The following is an 18,918-nucleotide window of genomic DNA, read 5'->3' as shown; positions in this document are numbered from 1 at the left end:
TGGGAGGAGGGGGTGTGGTGACGCAATTTGAGGAGGGGGTGTGGTGACGCAATGGGAGGAGGGGGTGTGGTGACGCAATGTGAAGAGGGGGTGTGTGTGGTGACGCAATGTGAGGAGGAGGTGTGTGGTGACACAATGGGAGGAGGGGGTGTGGTGAGGCAATGGGAGGAGGGGGTGTGGTGACACAGTGTGAGGAAGGGGTGTGGTGACGCAATGTGAGGAGGGGGTGTGCTGACGCAATGTGAGGAGGGGGTGTGTGGTGATGCAATGTGAGGAGGGGGTGTGTGGTGATGCAATGTGAGGAGGGGGTGTGTGGTGACACAATGGGAGGAGGGGGTGTGGTGACGCAATGTGAAGAGGGGGTGTGTGTGGTGACGCAATGTGAGGAGGAGGTGTGTGGTGACACAATGGGAGGAGGGGGTGTGGTGAGGCAATGGGAGGAGGGGGTGTGGTGACGGGGTGTGTGGTGACGCAGTGTGAGGAGGAGGTGTGGTGACGCAACGTGAGGAGGAGGTGTGTGGTGACACAATGGGAGGAGGGGGTGTGGTGAGGCAATGGGAGGAGGGGGTGTGGTGACACAGTGTGAGGAAGGGGTGTGGTGACGCAATGTGAGGAGGGGGTGTGCTGACGCAATGTGAGGAGGGGGTGTGTGGTGATGCAATGTGAGGAGGGGGTGTGTGGTGATGCAATGTGAGGAGGGGGTGTGTGGTGACGCAATGTGAGGAGGGGGTGTGGTGACGGGGTGTGTGGTGACACAGTGTGAGGAGGGGGTGTGTGGTGACGCATTGTGAGGAGGGGGTGTGTGGTGACGCAATGTGAGGAGGGTGTGTGTGGTGACGCAATGTGAGGAGGGGGTGTGTGGTGACGCAATGTGATGACAGGGTGTGTGTGGTGACGCAACGGGAGGAGGGGGTGTGGTGACGCAATTTGAGGAGGGGGTGTGGTGATGCAATTTGAGGAGGGGGTGTGGTGACGGGGTGTGTGGTGACGCAGTGTGAGGAGGAGGTGTGGTGACACAATGTGAGGAGGGGGTGTGTGGGGACGCAATGTGAGGAGGAGGTGTGGTGACGCAATGTGAGGAGGGGGTGTGTGGTGACGCAGTGTGAGGAGGAGGTGTGGTGACGCAATGTGAGGAGGAGGTGTGTGGTGACACAATGTGAGGAGGAGGTGTGTGGTGACACAATGGGAGGAGGGGTTGTGGGGACGCAATGTGAGGAGGGGGTGTGGTGACGCAATGTGAGGAGAGTGTGTGGTGACGCAATGGGAGGAGGGGGTGTGGTGATGCAATGGGAGAAGGGGGTGTGGTGACACAGTGTGAGGAAGGGGTGTGGTGCCGCAATGTGAGGAGGGGGTGTGTGGTGATGCAATGTGAGGAGGGGGTGTGTGGTGATGCAATGTGAGGAGGGGGTGGGTGGTGACGCAATGTTAGGAGGGGGTGTGGTGACGGGGTGTGTGGTGACGCAGTGTGAGGAGGAGGTGTGGTGACGCAATGTGAGGAGGGGGTGTGTGGGGACGCAATGTGAGGAGGAGGTGTGGTGACGCAATGTGAGGAGGGGGTGTGTGGTGACGCAGTGTGAGGAGGAGGTGTGGTGACGCAATGTGAGGAGGGGGTGTGGTGATGCAATGTGAGGAGGAGGTGTGTGGTGATGCAATGTGAGGAGGGGGTGTGTGGTGATGCAATGTGAGGAGGGGGTGGGTGGTGACGCAATGTGAGGAGGGGGTGTGGTGACGGGGTGTGTGGTGACGCAGTGTGAGGAGGAGGTGTGGTGACGCAATGTGAGGAGGGGGTGTGTGGGGACGCAATGTGAGGAGGAGGTGTGGTGACGCAATGTGAGGAGGGGGTGTGTGGTGACGCAGTGTGAGGAGGAGGTGTGGTGACGCAATGTGAGGAGGGGGTGTGGTGATGCAATGTGAGGAGGGGGTGTGTGGTGACGCAATGTGAGGAGGAGGTGTGTGGTGATGCAATGTGAGGAGGAGGTGTGTGGTGATGCAATGTGAGGAGGAGGTGTGGTGATGCAATGTGAGGAGGAGGTGTGCGGTGACACAATGGGAGGAGGGGGTGTGGTGACGCAATGTGAGGAGGGGGTGTGGTGACGCAATGTGAGGAGGGTGTGTGTGGTGACGCAATGTGAGGAGGGTGTGTGGTGACGCAATGGGAGGAGGGGGTGTGGTGACGCAATGGGAGAAGGGGGTGTGGTGACACAGTGTGAGGAGGTGGTGTGGTGACGCAATGTGAGGAGGGTGTGTGGTGACGCAATGGGAGGAGGGGGTGTGGTGCCGCAATGTGAGGAGGGGGTGTGCTGACGCAATGTGAGGAGGGGGTGTGTGGTGATGCAATGTGAGGAGGTGGTGTGTGGTGATGCAATGTGAGGAGGGGGTGGGTGGTGACGCAATGTGAGGAGGGGGTGTGGTGACGGGGTGTGTGGTGACGCAGTGTGAGGAGGAGTAGTGGTGATGCAATGTGAGGAGGGGGTGTGTGGGGACGCAATGTGAGGAGGAGGTGTGTGGTGACGCAGTGTGAGGAGGAGGTGTGGTGACGCAATGTGAGGAGGAGGTGTGTGGTGATGCAATGTGAGGAGGAGGTGTGTGGTGATGCAATGTGAGGAGGGGGTGTGTGGTGATGCAATGTGAGGAGGAGGTGTGTGGTGACGCAATGTGAGGAGGGGGTGTGGTGACGCAATGTGAGGAGGGGGTGTGTGGTGATGCAATGTGAGGAGGAGGTGTGTGGTGATGCAATGTGAGGAGGAGGTGTGTGGTGATGCAATCTGAGGAGGAGGTGTGTGGTGACGCAATGTGAGGAGGGGGTGTGGTGACGCAATGTGAGGAGGGGGTGTGTGGTGACGCAGTGTGAGGAGGAGGTGTGGTGACGCAATGTGAGGAGGAGGTGTGGTGACGCAATGTGAGGAGGGGTGTGTGGTGACGCAGTGTGAGGAGGAGGTGTGGTGACGCAATGTGAGGAGGAGGTGTGTGGTGATGCAATGTGAGGAGGAGGTGTGTGGTGATGCAATGTGAGGAGGGGGTGGGTGGTGACGCAATGTGAGGAGGGGGTGTGGTGACGGGGTGTGTGGTGACGCAGTGTGAGGAGGAGGTGTGGTGACGCAATGTGAGGAGGGGGTGTGTGGGGACGCAATGTGAGGAGGAGGTGTGGTGACGCAGTGTGAGGAGGGGGTGTGTGGTGACGCAATGTGAGGAGGGGGTGTGTGGTGACGCAGTGTGAGGAGGAGGTGTGGTGATGCAATGTGAGGAGGAGGTGTGTGGTGACGCAATGTGAGGAGGGGGTGTGGTGACGCAATGTGAGGAGGGGGTGTGTGGTGACGCAATGTGAGGAGGAGGTGTGGTGATGCAATGTGAGGAGGAGGTGTGTGGTGACGCAATGTGAGGAGGGGGTGTGTGGTGACGCAATGTGAGGAGGGGGTGTGGTGACGCAATGTGAGGAGGAGGTGTGCGGTGACGCAATGTGAGGAGGGGGTGTGTGGTGACGGGGTGTGTGGTGACGCAATGTGAGGAGGGGGTGTGTGGGGACGCAATGTGAGGAGGAGGTGTGGTGACGCAATGTGAGGAGGGGGTGTGTGGTGACGCAGTGTGAGGAGGAGGTGTGGTGACGCAATGTGAGGAGGGGGTGTGGTGACGCAATGTGAGGAGGGGGTGTGTGGTGACGCAATGTGAGGAGGAGGTGTGGTGATGCAATGTGAGGAGGAGGTGTGCGGTGACGCAATGTGAGGAGGGGGTGTGTGGTGATGCAATGTGAGGAGGGGGTGTGGTGACAGGGTGTGTGGTGACGCAGTGTGAGGAGGAGGTGTGGTGACGCAGTGTGAGGAGGAGGTGTGTGGTGACGCAGTGTGAGGAGGAGGTGTGGTGACGCAATGTGAGGAGGGGGTGTGTGGTGAGGCAATGTGAGGAGGAGGTGTGGTGACGCAGTGTGAGGAGGAGGTGTGTGGTGACGCAGTGTGAGGAGGAGGTGTGGTGACGCAATGTGAGGAGGGGGTGTGTGGTGACGCAATGTGAGGAGGGGGTGTGTGGTGACGCAGTGTGAGGAGGAGGTGTGGTGACGCAATGTGAGGAGGAGGTGTGTGGTGACGCAGTGTGAGGAGGAGGTGTGGTGATGCAGTGTGAGGAGGAGGTGTGTGGTGACGCAGTGTGAGGAGGAGGTATGTGGTGATGCAGTGTGAGGAGGAGGTGTGGTGACGCAATGTGAGTACTGGCTGTGTGGAAATATAAATGCCCATATATGTATACAAAAGAAAAAGACAGTTGTTGTCAGAGGTGGAAGTCACTTTTCCGAACACATTAATGCTGACTGTAGTTAGAGCAACTTAAAAAGACCGATTAATATAAGAGCGACATTGAGGAAATTGAGACTTACCATATTTCAGATAGACAGTATGTCCAACTGGTAGACGGCTGCTATAATTTTCGAATGGAGAAAACGCGGTGAGTGGTAATATCGTCACTTACAATGGCCAGAGTGAGATTGACGCTTTTGAGGTGGCAATAGACAGACCCGCCGCCTGTATAATGTATACAGGAGGATCAATTTAAGGTAAATTTAATAGGTGCCAATTAACCTACTAGTATCTTTTTGAAGTGTGGGAGGAAACCCAAGTACCTGGGGGAAACCCACGCTAATACAGGGAGAACATACAAACTACATACAGATAAGGCCATGGTCAGGAATCAAAGTCATGACCCCAGTGCTCCCCTTGATGTCTATATCATTCTAAAGACATCAGGGTCCTGATTATCCAATAGGCTGACTGGTCTGCAGCTTAGGTGCAAGGTATTTGGATGCACAACATTTGCAGGGAGTGCAAATGTTGGGGTTAGGGAGAGACATAACCTGAAATGCATTTTAAAATATAAGATAATTGTTCTACAAAGTAAAAAGAAATGTAGCAATACTTCAATCTTGGCATATTCCTATGTTAATGCGGTGGACAATGAGTTATCCTCGGGCAGGCTCTTGAGGATAAGGGAGTAGGAGGGACAAGGATGGCGACAGCCGGAATAACAGCCCTCCCTCCACCTTAAACGGCGAGTTGACCATACATTTATTGTATGATTTCCTACTATTAATTTATGTTTCTATATTACTGAAGGCAGAAAAGAAAATTAAGCATTTGAAAACAAATACAGTATTTATCAGCAATTAATAATGTGATCCATAGTAAGTTTAGACACAGTAATAGATTTAAGCCAAAGAAATTTTTCATTGATTTGTTGTTGAATAAGAATAAAAACATTGGTGGGGGTGAAGGAAGCCGAGTTTCTAAATTACAAACGAGTTTGTTTTTGCCTATCGTGTATTAGCCTGGTGGTGAAGGCCAAGGGGCGTTATGAGCGTATTAGCCTAGGACAGTCTGAACCATTAATCAGGCGCTGATCCAATGTGAAACTGTGCCCATTTTTCTATCACTTGTACCTCTGCTAGTATTCCTTATCCATTATGTCATCATGTGGTCATTCAGAGGCAGTAGCCTGGGGTATAATGATATCTCTCAGACAGCATGCTGGTAGTACCACTCATTAATACTCATGATTGCTTGTAATATGCAGACATGTTAAAAGGTGAATATAGAAGAAGTGATACATCTATAACACAGTAAATGTAACATGTTTAGTTTTGTGTTGTCTGTTTGGATATCTGTTAAATATGCGTCAAGAACTTCTGCTATAATAAGAGAAAATCTGCAGTACAATAACCTTTTTTGGTATTCACTGCGATAAAATGCACAACCAAAAACAGTGGTTTAAGCAAACAATATGTAAGAGATTTAAATGTTTTTGGAGTCTTTTGTTTTTGGTGTGCTTAAAGTTTATTGGGTTTTCTTTTCCAGATGCTAAAAGTTTGGCTGAGATGCTCATGAGGTAAGAAGATCTCAGTTTTATATTTTCCAGCTGACACTCTTTGGATGTGTTTTGTTTTATTACGTTTTATTATTTGCCCCAGTTTCCTTCGCTAGAACAAGTTGCAACAAGTGCACATTTCCCTGCAGTTAGACACTGTGACATTCTAAATGGCTTGTTAGACTGATTCTACTTCCCCTCCAGCGAGTAAAGGCGATGCGGCTAGCTCAAGCATCATGTCGTTCTGACCTCATTTTTGTAACTATTGTCAATTACTTGAATCCATTATATATACTCCTTTGTAATGTAAGCAATATTACGTGGGAGGCATGGCTCACACTCTGAGGTACTGGTGATCTTCTAATCATTAGTAGTAAGGGCTCTGTTTTATTCAGTTGTCAACCCTGTGCAATTGTATGATTCCGTGTGTTCTGATCCTATTTATGCATTTATTGTCATACATGTATGTATAGTTTTGCTCTCAGTGTAACTAAAAATGCAAATAGAAAAAATCTATACATACATTCCCTCTGCCAATCTCCTGCAGTCTCTGCCGTTGTCCACATATATTGATGGACAAGCGTTATGATAAATATGCAGAGTGTCTTACATAATAACCCAGAAAAACCCACATTTCACCATCGGGATTCCCTGCAAATCTTTGAATTTTCCGCAAAGAGAAGGTCAGGGGTCCCACAGCCAAACTGTGATTATTGTAGGGGCAGGAACTCCTGCACAGTCACCACAGTGTTTCCCTACTATGAGAGGTACACTAGGGCAGACAGCAACTAAAAAGTCCAGCTATGAGAAGATAAGCATATACGCTGGACACAACAAATATTACACATGAGTTTTTAGGAGGAGAACACACTGAACAGGTTTCTGATGTAATAAATATGATAAGCGGTGTTACAGAAACTATAAGAAAGATTATTATGTGAAAATGTTTATTCATCACAAGCTGCAGCGCGTATGCAGCAAACTATCCAGGTTTCCTCAATGTTTTCTATAGGGTAAAAGTTTCAGTATATTTGAATTCATTTCAGCAGTGTTTAGATAAGAGGCCTAGAGAATAATAATCTGTAATTGTATTTATCACTGACCTTCAGATTTAGCCCCTGGGGGACGACTTCTTTAACATTGAAGGAGATAATTGGAGGACTTGTGTCAAAGTGATTATTTTTTGGCCATATTTAGTCCTGACACTACTTGCCAGTTATTATTACTTTAATAACATATTAATGCAGTATATGTTGCCTCAAAATAGCAGTGAAAACTTCTCTGTAAATGACCGGAGACAACATTTGAAAAGGGGTAATGCACCCTAGGTTAGAGAAGTGGTGCAGCAAATCTGAAATAAGATAGAATAAATATTTGGGTTCATACCCATCCAGTTCGGCTGGTCACAAATGTAAAGCCTACAAGTTTAAGGTAATGAATAAAGTAAAAAAACCAAATAGAAAAATGACATCAAAATAACACTGGGCCGTGCTTCAAGAAATTTAACTTTATAGAATCAATATAAAGTTATATTTAGTAAGAGTTACCGCAGCACTTTCTAGCTACCATAGAAGGTCAATCTCATGATATCAAGCACAAAATCTGGCACCATCCTAGAGAGCAATTAAACGGAGACGTGTGGTCTTATTCTCCTGGATATTGGTTTAGCTCATAAAATTGTCTGTCTCTGCACTAGTAGATTAGCATCATATTTGTAGTGTAGAAATAATACAAAATAATGTAAAAGAAAATCATGTCACTCAGACTTACATTCATAGCTGCATTCACTTCAAACACTGCTTGCTTGGGACTAGCATAGAAAACAATAAATCTACACCTTTCTCTGTGTCACTTGACATAGCAGAGTCACACCAAAATATTTAGCCCAGAAAGGGATGTGAGCGTGGTTTGGCCTGATCATGGGAGGGGATCATTTGCGTCCTGTTTTTGCTTTTTAAAATATCGGGAGTAGAGATTCTTGAACCAACCCCAAATCATTTCTCAAACTGAATCGTCAAAACACTACCAACATTAGAAAATTAGACAGAATTAGAATTTATCAAACTTTAGATCAATTAAAAATTGAGCTAAATTCTATATAAATGGACAGGTTTGAGACAACTGTATAGGTTAAATTTTAAATGAAATTCAAGCTTCGAACCATATTGTTTGCAGATAGAATTAATAAAATTGTTAAAATACTTGTGTATTATTTCAGAATAGTATTTAAATAGTGTTTAAAAATAATGCATATTTAAAAATACTAATTTTAGCTAAAACAAATAGCAGAACCTTGAAAACCGAACAAGAGCTACAAACTTTTGATCCACAAATTTGAATTGGGGTCTGTTGGTTGTACCGCAGACATGTTCGTGGCCGTCTAACAGGTGGAATTCCACTGAATTTCAACATATTCCATTATTTCTAGTTGGGAGATATGATTTAACCCTTCGGATTATGACATTTTGCTCTGCTTGTTCTCAGTGATGTCAGTGGTTCCTAGTTTACTGTTGTGCTGCATTCATTGTATGTAGGTGACACTTTAATATACCATCCAACATTTACCCAGGCAAAAGTCAGGATAACACATACAAGAGATCCACACGACACTCCCTGGTCTACCTGACCACTCCAACTCTGACAAAGTCACACCCACTACCCCGCAAACCACGCCCCTTTCGGGGTCACCAAGTCGTGACTGTCCCTGGACATTTGGGAGGTATGCTGTCTTTTCATCCTAATTTAAAGGGCTAGATTTACTAAGCTGCGGGTTTGAAAAAGTGGGGATGTTGCCTATAGCAACCAATCAGATTCTAGCTATCATTTTGTAGAAGGGGTACTAAATGAATGAAAGCTAGGCAACATCCCCACTTTTTCAAACCCGCAGCTTAGTAAATCTAGTCCAAAGTCTGTTTATACATTTCTCTCTGAAGCTAAATGTTTGTTAATGGCAATACATTTATACAGAAGAGAGAACAACTTTTTTTTCTTACATCATACAAATGTCCTGTAGCGCAAATGTTCCACAACCCTCAACTAAATCTTAATCTCTTACCTGTTATTGTGAAGTAGACATAGCACTTTCAGGGTAATGCAGCGTCTCTCTCCTTCTACATGACTTCAGACCATATTAAAGCACAGAGTGGAATATTCAGCACTCATAAACATTGGGTGAGTCACGCAATTAATGGAAATCGCTTAACTACTTAATCACTTTAAGGCACATTATTGGATTATATATCCTCTGGTTAAAATATAGTATGTGCCTGAGGCCTCATTATTAAGCTTAACACATAGTAGACCTTTGTACTCCTGACATTGTAAGTGTAGTTGTTGTATAATAGTCACATATTGACCATATAAGTCACCAAAAGGAGGACAGGTAATTTGCTCCTTATAAAAGAATATATAGCACATAGTTGCCGACTTTGTGACTCTGTCCTCCGGGAGGACAGGTCACGTGACAGTGGTAGGAGGGGGCATCTTTGCGTCGCCATAGCCACGCCCCCTCTATAAAATGCCTAAATTAATTACACGATTAATAACACGATTAAACTCCGCCCCCGATATTCAATACTTTGAATTTCGGCATTTTTTAGGATCCGGGAGGGTTGCCTACTCTTCAGGAGGACTCCCAAAAATTTGGGAGCCTCCCGGAAATTCTGGGATAGTAGGCAAGTATGATATAGCATGCCTTCCGATATTGGTCCTGGTCCATATCTGGACAAAGTACACACCTGCAGTGGAACGCATACAGAAAAGGGTTGTGCACACACCATGTATGGGTTTATCCTGCCATGTAGGGGTCATGTCTGGGCGGCTCCCAACTCCACCCCCCATCCTTCTCACCTGCCACTACGGGGATAAGGGACATACCTCCTAACTGCCAGGCAGTCAGACAGGTGGGACATTTGAGAGGTAGGATATAGTGATCAGAAATTGTACTGAAACCTTCTTTAAACAAATATGTTTTGCAACATTCCTCCTTCTGGATTAAATCCATATTTAAAGAAAGTATTTTGTTCAAATAATATTTTTTCGGACTGCCAATTATTCTACCACATGCCATAATTTAGTCACTGGGGGCAGTGTTGTAAAGGATTCTATGACCAGGACCACTTATGTTAATACTTTTAAGTTTCCAGAAAATTATACATCTCTTCTTAAAGTATATGTTAAACATTGGTAGATTTTTATAAGCAGGATATATTTTCATTTTAAAGAGTCTATCTCGCTCACATACAGGGGAGATAAATACAAGTGCAAAACAGGCGGTCTACAGCATATTAATATAATCAGATAGTTCCATTTTCAGGGGCACCCCTCTGCATGGCCGATTGTAGTCCGCAAAAGGACTTGAATTGTGCCCTAGTTTTAAACTGGCTGAGAAGGGTTCTCATCCTATACTTTAATGGGACCTGTTTCATGTATCCGTGTTGCACTTCAGTGGTGAAGCTCCTCTCCAGTCTCACTCTAAGCAATCTAATAAAACACTACACACCGGTGTCCATAGTTTGGACCACCATGCCTAAAATGTACAGAATTAAAGAATGATGTCTGTTTTTACATCCTCAGTTTGGGCAGATAGATTTCTGTGGGAGAGTTTGGTTACGTAGAGCGGACCACGAGTGGTCCTCTTAGGTTCTTTCTGCTCCCTCCCACTTTACTCTTCCTTCCACAATTCTCCCCTCTAAGCCAATAACACCTGCCTCTCCCCTGAAACGCCAGACCGTAAACCTCTGATGGAACCGTCATTGTGGAGTAACCCATCAGGTGGAAATATTGGAGATTTCACCAGGACATATGAATATACATTGAGCTGACTGCAGAATTGTGCATATGGTATATGAATTTACTGGTTGTACTAGGTGCTTAACACATCCACATTATGGCGTCTATTTACTGATCTGCGATGAGTCGAAAATCCGAAGATAACAGAAAAAAACCCAAACCCACAACCAGCTCCTTAAAGGGGTTTTTCCACTTTTCGGACCACATCCTCTTTTTCCCATAGTGCTCCCAATACCCCAAGTAGTGGTTCACTCTTACTTGATTGGAGCTGCCAATACCATGAGTATGAACATGGAACTTACATTGTAGTTCCTCGGTCGGGGTTATTAATCAGCCTACCTGAGCTGGAGGTGTATAAGAAGTGCTCTACCAGATGGGACAGGAGCCATGACCCGTGCATTATGTACAGACATCTCCTCTATAGAATCCTATGGCCGACTGTACAACCTCAGTGCTCCTCCTTCTATGGCTGAGAGGAGGGAGGGAGGAGGCAGCGACCCCCACTAACTATGGGTGGGGGGAGAGGAGATTGTGCAAAGTAGTCAACTCCTCTAAGGATATTGGAAAATAAGCAGAGCTTGTGTGCTTTCAATTAGATTATCTATTGACATATTTCAATCAAAGATTCATGAAGCTTAAGCCCCCCTCTAATAGATTAAATTAGGTAGAAACTATGTGTTAGTGAAGTAATTTGATTATCACCAAGTTTAAAATCAGAGTACAGAGTATGGGAGCTCCATGGAATACACTTGAAAATGATCCTTCTGTTGTAAACATGACTGAGTGAAAATGTAATTTTATATTTTTATTACCCAGTCAGTGTTATTGTTGGTGCTATCCTGACTGTCTGTGGGAGGCTGGCAGACAAGCAGGAGTTTGTTAAGCAGATGTGTAAGTGGTGGATCTTGCTGTCCAGCATGCACTTCCCTTTGTGGCACTGACACATTTATACACTCGTTCTGTAGGAATTTAGGGACATCAGATATTATTGTTAGTATATTCAATGTATAACATCTGCACGCTGTCTTCTTCTTTTTCTGTTTCCAGCAAAAATACTCGGACTTCAGACACATTGAACAAGCAGCAGACCCTGAGAATGCACATAGATATTCCCCGAGCACAACTTCTTATAGAGGAACGAGACACAATGGAAACCATTGGTAAGTTTGCCTAGCGTCACTGTGCGAAAGCTGTGACTTCACCTCTTTCAACTGGTTACGTTTGTCCAGGACTGGCTTCTGTTACGCCGTCAGTCTCATGACACGGTCACTAGGTTTTAGGAGCTGTCGCACCCCCTTCATTGACAGCCTTCCACTGCACGACAGTTACATTAGGAAACCAAAGTGAATGACAGTTAATTTGTTTCATTTACAAAGAAAATATAGTAATATTTCCCATTGTATAGCTTTAACTTATTAAATATTTTCTCCTATTGGTCAGAAATTCCTGAAAAACATCCATCCTTGTACAGTAACAAACAAATGTGTCCTGAATCACCAAGTAAAGGTCTCACAAACTGGATGGGTTTAGGGGTTGGAACCTGGTTGTTTTACTATTCAATGGGAGTGGGATTTATTATAAAAAATATTTTTACACTGGAATTTTCATTTAATATTGATCTTTCACCTTGCCATGTGATTGCTAAAAGAGGAAACCTTTTTTTTTTACTGGTAACTCCTAGAGCAAATGAAATTGTGTAGCAGCACATTCTAGCAGTGTACACGCATGCACGTGTAGTATGCACAAGGAATTCACTATGACACATGAACTGACCATGGGCCTACGACCTGAAAATACCAGAGTCCCTTCTTACTTGCTCAGTTATGGTGCATGGTGTTTTCTGACCGGGACAGAAAGGAAGAGATCTCATGCTTGTAACATCAGTCATAATAGAGATCAATGTTCCCTAAGTACAGATTACATGGTGAGTATGTGTAACTGCTTCTCAATTAGAATAAGGTAATAGAAACAGCTGTGAAGGATATCCTCTCTACCCACCTCTGATGTCACTATATAGACAATCACTATGGTGGTCATGTTAGGACATTCCCAATCCATGCCAGATATTGACACAGATAATGTACTTCACATTTTGTCTTTGAACGATACATACCTCTTCTCTCCTTCATTCCTGTCTATCTCCTTCAAAGTTCCCTTGCTGAACAATCTGTGGATGAGTACAGACAAAGTAAAGTTGCGCATGTCTGCTATGTGTGCAATGCTCTCCATAGAGATCTCTATGTGAGCTTTCATCCCCCCTTTGTACCCCTGTAAAAAATGGACCAGTTAGAAGACAGAATTATGTATCTACCAATGTACATGTAGATTTACTTTGTCTCTCTATGTCCCAGGCACCAGAACTAGTTAAAAGGAAAATTATCCTTAACAATTATATGGTTAATTATGCCTAGCACAGAGAAACTGTGTCAGACAAACTCTGTGTACAAAATGTATGTGCTGTATTAATTGTTAATTGTTAATAAGATGTTCTGAAAATTCTTATCTTTTCTGCTGCCTTCTGATAATTTCAGGTTATTTCTAACCTATCTACTTGTGCCTGTATCAGTTCAAGAGCTCTTACAATATCCTCCCTTCCTTATTCTTTACAATAGAACTTGTCCTGTAGACAGAACTGCAGCTCTCTACAAAACAGTTGACCTTAAGGCCAGGTTTCCATTGGCATGGCGTCTGCGTTTTTTAACGTTGGTAAAATCCCAAGTCAAAAACTAATGTTCGCAGCTCACTGTATGCTTCCACAATGCAAGCTCCAAATGTTGTTAACAAATGCACATCAAAGACTTTAAAAAACAAATGCAACACCCTTGGGACCCTGACACTTTGAAGGCTAGTGTTAATTCCAGTCATTTAGTTACGTGTTTACAGTGAGTGGTGAATGCTTCTCCCCTATCACATGGGAGTGATTACGCTCTAAACATGCTGCATTACCAGTTTCTAAGGTAGCGTTTAAACAGACCATGTGATACCACCTCTAGTGCCGCAGAAACTGATCATTTTATATCTTCTTTTCATCCATAAACCAGCAGTAAGTTGATAAAAAAATATTAACAATTTATGCATATGAATAGCATAAAATTGTTATTATTATTAATTTTATTATTTATTTATATAGTGCTACAATTACGCAGCACTGTACAGAGAACATTTGTCATTCATGTCAGTCCCATTGGAGCTTACAGTCTGGATTTCCTACCACACACTAACATTAAACTACGCCATTGTATAAGAGACAGCTTATCGGTATATAAGGAACAGGTTTCGGACATTATTTACATTAACTCCTGTGATCCAAATAAAAGATGTGTTTTTAAGAAACAAATGTTCCACTCTAAACCTAATATAAGGTCATCGCTGTTTAGTGAATCTGTCCCTGTGAATTCCTTCTGGAGTTTGTTCCTGTGCAGCAGAGTGTTTTCCGTGACAAAACCTTATAAGAGGATTATTTGCTAATACGTAATAACGTTGATCTATTTCCATGGTGACATTTGTTTTGGAAACAGAATTTGAAGACTTCTTGCTGGGAAGAAATATTAATGATGAAATAGGTACACCTGGGCTCTGAAACATGGTGCCAGAGAGCCATTGATCAGAGGAACTATTGCTTAATCTATTGCAACAGCAACACTGTTATTCAGTCCTTGTAGTGCATAATGTTCCACTGTAAAGGAATCCCATTCATCACTGTCATCCCTATGCAATATATATTTCTGATGCTGGAGCCTACAGTGCAGAATGTCACTCAGTGTCTTTAACCCCGTCACAAGCTGCTGGCAGTAGTTTATGCAGCATAGTTTAAGGCTAGGAGGTTAATGACTTCTCTCTTAATTACAAAATAAGCTTTGTGTGACTGAGCAAGGAGAGGGGTTACCCGGCCCTCGGTGGTGACTTGGCGGTGTTACCGTTCCTTGGCAATAGATCAGACGTAACCTGCAAGGGATTTAAATGCGGATTTCAGGCACGTACAGTCTGCTGCCTTGTTTGGGCAAAAAATGCTAACAATAGAAGCGTGCAGGGTTTCTTCTGCCTTTGCACAGCTTACTTGTCAGGTGGAAGTCTTAATGGTTAAATGGAAAACTTCCAGCACATCCAAATGAGAAATGCACTTATGATGTTTAAATAATGCTGGAGCATCTCAGGAAGAGTTATTGTTTTATGTTCCTTCTCACCCTCGAAATCACAAATATGGGCTCTCGTATTACCTTCTGCCTGTTTCTGCTTCATGTCCCCTGATTATCTCTCTGGAATCAGTGACTCTCTCCTTGTTTAGTAAGTTGCGGAGTGACCTTTACTCATCTGTTGACCCAAATGGTTTAGTTTATTGTGTCTGTATTAATATATGGTAGGGAGAATATTTGTTCCTGCATTACTTTAAGCATTGTTTATGCTAACATACCTTGTATGTAGTAATAATGAACGTGCAAACATATAAGTGATGTTGCAGTCCCCTAGTGTTATTTATAAGGATATTACTGGCAATAGAAAGGTTGATACAAATATTAGCATCAGTTGTGATGAGCGGTACACACAGAAGTTTTCAGGCCCAGTTTCCTGGTTCATTTAAGCTTACAAACTATTACTATTATTATCTTAAATGTTTAAGGCGCTACCAAGGGTCCGCAGCGCCGTACATAACATATACAGAAAGCAGTGATTCATAACACACAACATGATACATGAAGAACAAAATGCAAAGACCAGACATTATGAATGAATAAATATACAGGTAAAATGTTAATGCAGATCAGATTATTTGTGAGACAGTGAGTGAGATTGATAGCAGTGAGAAGTAGGCCTGAGCTTAGAAAACAGGGCTCGGGAAGCAGAGGAGCTTACATCCTAAAGGAAAGGGGGAGACACAAATAGGGAGGCACCCACTGGCGGAGAAAGCTAGGACAAGGAAGCTAGGAGGAAGGCTGATAGGCTTGTATAAAGAAATGAGTCTTAAGGGCACACTTGAAGCCTTTAAGAATAGAGGCTAACCTGACGGAGCGCGGGAGATTGCCCGGGCTGCTCCTTAGCTGTGGAACAAAGTCTTGGAGGAAGAGGTAATCGGTGTTGTAGTGAGGCGGCGGTCATTGGTGGTCATTGGCAGAGCGGAGGGGACGGCGAGGAGTGTAGGTAGAGTTGAGGTTGTGGGAGCTGGGACACAGGGATGCAAACCAGGATCTCTTATGGTGCTTAATGGATAACTTCACCTTTAGTGGAGCCCTTATTCAGACATTCCCCTCCTGTATAGCACATAGGTGAGGTACCGGTCCTGGAAGCATCCCTGTAATATGGACCCAGCTTACTGCTTATTATATTTCATTGTCTCTTACCTAGTATAATATGTTTGACCTCTATTTCCTTCATGTTTCCAATCTCCTAGCTCCTTTATTAAAAGAAATGTTATATATAGAGAACTAGCTGTAAACATTCCTACACTCCAGTGTCAGGGTTCACTGAGGAAAGTTTTAGCTTTAATTAATACTTTGCAATTTCGCCCTCTCTGCAGTACAGAAGCTGCTAATGGCCAGCGGATAAGAACATCCTTTTCTACCATTTAGCTTTCCTATCGTTTTAATGGTCTCTCCTGCTTTGTAAGCAAAGCAGCCGGGATGCCCCTGCCATTTCTCTAGCAATCACGGATCTCTTCGCTTTCCGGAGCCAAGATTTATATAAGACACCGAGCAATTATTCTTACATTTTTGCTCACGTAAAGTATGGCAGGATTGCAAGAGGTTCTGTGTTAAATACACTTTTTAATCATTGTAGGAGTATGGCTTTAAATCAGCAGACAGCCTGCCAGACTAGCTTTCTATTATGCTAGCATTAAGGTTTTAAGCTCTTCAAACACCACCTTAAATCTTCCCCTAACATTAAATCTTCTCTCGCTTTCAGATGACAGATCTACGGTGCTATTGACTGATGCTGATTTTGGAGAGTCATCAAAACAGAAGTCGTTAACTGTTACTCACACAGTCCATTACCAGTCGGTGTCACAGGCTACCGGGCCCTTGGTAGATGTTTCAGATGCTCGCCCTGGAACAAGTGAGTATCATTTTATTATTTTTATATATATTATACATAAATACAGTGGTTGACGCGCACACACACAAACACACACATACACGCTCTCTATAGAAATCTAAACTCACTAAAGTACCAGCCTGTGTCCTGAGATAGATGCTGAGAATGGTGTTGAGTAATGAAGATATGAATAGTAGAACTTCAGATTTGTTATTCTGCTGACGGAAAGTTCCCAAATAAAGTTTTGTAGCACACAGTGTCAGGTAGTGGCTACAAAGGTGAATACAATTCTGGAATACATAAAAAGGGGAATATATGCACAGGATACAAACATAGTGGGCCTTAAGGAAAGTAAAGCAAAAAAAAAGAGTAACTTTGCTCCTGGGCAAACCATGTTACAATGCGCCAGGTGCAAATTTGTTTATTATTTTGCACATAAGGAAAGTGCTGGCTGTTTTTTCATGTAGCCCACAAATACTTGATAGTTTGTTTTTTTTTACATTGAAATTTAAGTTGATCTAGGACATGCCCTACCCCAACTATGACTCTGCCATCACATTTTAAATTTAGCTCTCCCTCCAATGCAACATGGTTTTGCCAAGGTGCAAAGTTACTCCTTTTTTATGCATTACTCTCCTTAATGACTCAGGCCCTGTATTATTAACATTGTATAAGTCTAGCATGGCCTTTTACAGATCACATCTTCAGGAATGTGGTCCAGTGTTGGAAAACTTGCTGTTAAAAGGACATAGGATACCTCATAAGGGTTTAGAGGTAGGCACCCTCATTAGTAAAGGGAAGGTAGAAAATCTAGATTATGTAAATCTACTTATTGATTATCTAGATGTTTACTTTGGAAAAATAGTGCTTACTAATAATTTGTATTAATATAGGTCAATACAAAGATTTATTTAATGATCTTTTTGTACTAAGGACCAGACAGAGGACAAACGGATATCAGTTGTATATGGACGAAAGACAGTTTCACCATGAGCGTATGAATTCGTTCTTTATTGCGGAATTCCTTAATGAATGAGTTAGTGATGGCAAATTCACTAACAGAATTAAAAAATGGAAATAAGTCATTCACTGGGGTAGCAGCCTGGTCCCTCGTCTTACAATCGCTGCTGGAACTGACTCTGATGCCATCTTTTCCTGAGACCCACAGGTCCTGGACGTGTGGTGCCCCTGGGTACGACTGATACCATTGTCAGCAGAGGTGTGTGCTGAAAGAGACGCCTGACCTCACAGGTGCTGCAGTGATCCAATCTTGTGCTGCTTTTAGGACACGTGTCCAATAACAGCCATTTGACTCTTACCTGTAGCTCCAATCTTTTAGATATGCACCAGTTTTTCTTAAGTGCACAGAAACAGTTCTGCTAAACCCCTTCCCTAATTTCTCAATATTTAGGGATAAAGTACTACACAGTGGAGCTTTACTAATTAATTTGCTAACTTAAGCCTGGTAAATGTGTTTTATTTCATTAATCAGCTGGAATTACTTTTTAATAATATATTGGGTTATTTTCTAAAGCGCTCAGCAGTATGATTAATTGATTGAAAGTCTGAAACACTGTTTGCAAAATTGAATTATACTCTTGAATTTTTTATTTCACTTGTAATTGCTGTGGAGCATGGAGAATGCTGGATGGGAAAGGGTTCATCCTTTTGTACATGTCAGCTGCTTGGGTGTGTGCACATACTGACATTAATATCTCAATAGTTCATTGTAAAACTGACATTGTCTTGACTATTGCATCTGACCCAAACTGGCTATGTCTATTGTGTGCAGATGACCGTTGCAGTATGTGTGTGGGGTGGGGGGTTGAACTAAGGTACTGGGGCAGGGTCTATTTGCCATTGCCAGCGTTAGGGCTTCTCCCAAATCATCAAGTGATTACCGCCAGAGTTATCCCCAGCCGGGGGCTATCCCCCAGTAAATGCATTACAATGGCGGGCTGTACAAGCCCTATTCCTCTTATCACTCAGCTGCTCTAGAGAAAATGTTATGATAAATTGTGGTGATAATACATTTATATGATAAATAGACTGCTGGGACTGGTATGTGAAGGACGGATATGGCTGGCTAACCTAGGAACAAATAGTCTAGTATTCATGGAGTTTTTATGTACCGGGGAGCTGCTGAACGCATGAATAAAACAAACCTGTCCTTTTTGAAAATTGTTTTCCACTTTCTCAGCATGAGGTCATTGCATAGATCACTCATCTATATATGGAAGACTTGTCATCAGCAGA

General features: G+C 44.0%; 1 protein-coding gene across 3 annotated transcripts in view; it reads left to right on the top strand.

The window, feature by feature from the left end:
- DSCAM (DS cell adhesion molecule) overlaps positions 1–18,918 on the top strand; it is a 397,849-nt gene that overhangs the window by 350,514 nt on the left and 28,417 nt on the right. For all 3 annotated transcript variants that reach the window (XM_075197270.1, XM_075197269.1, XM_075197271.1), the window contains exons 28-30: positions 5,835–5,865; positions 11,683–11,795; positions 16,534–16,683. In XM_075197270.1, coding sequence (XP_075053371.1) covers positions 5,835–5,865; positions 11,683–11,795; positions 16,534–16,683 — 294 coding nt within the window. The remainder of the gene's footprint in view (positions 1–5,834; positions 5,866–11,682; positions 11,796–16,533; positions 16,684–18,918) is intronic.

Source organism: Mixophyes fleayi, chromosome 2 (assembly GCF_038048845.1).
Source record: "Mixophyes fleayi isolate aMixFle1 chromosome 2, aMixFle1.hap1, whole genome shotgun sequence".
In the NCBI taxonomy this organism is placed as follows: Eukaryota; Metazoa; Chordata; class Amphibia; order Anura; family Limnodynastidae; genus Mixophyes; species Mixophyes fleayi.
Note: the sequence above shows the minus strand (reverse complement) of the source record. Positions and strands in the feature narration are given on the sequence as shown.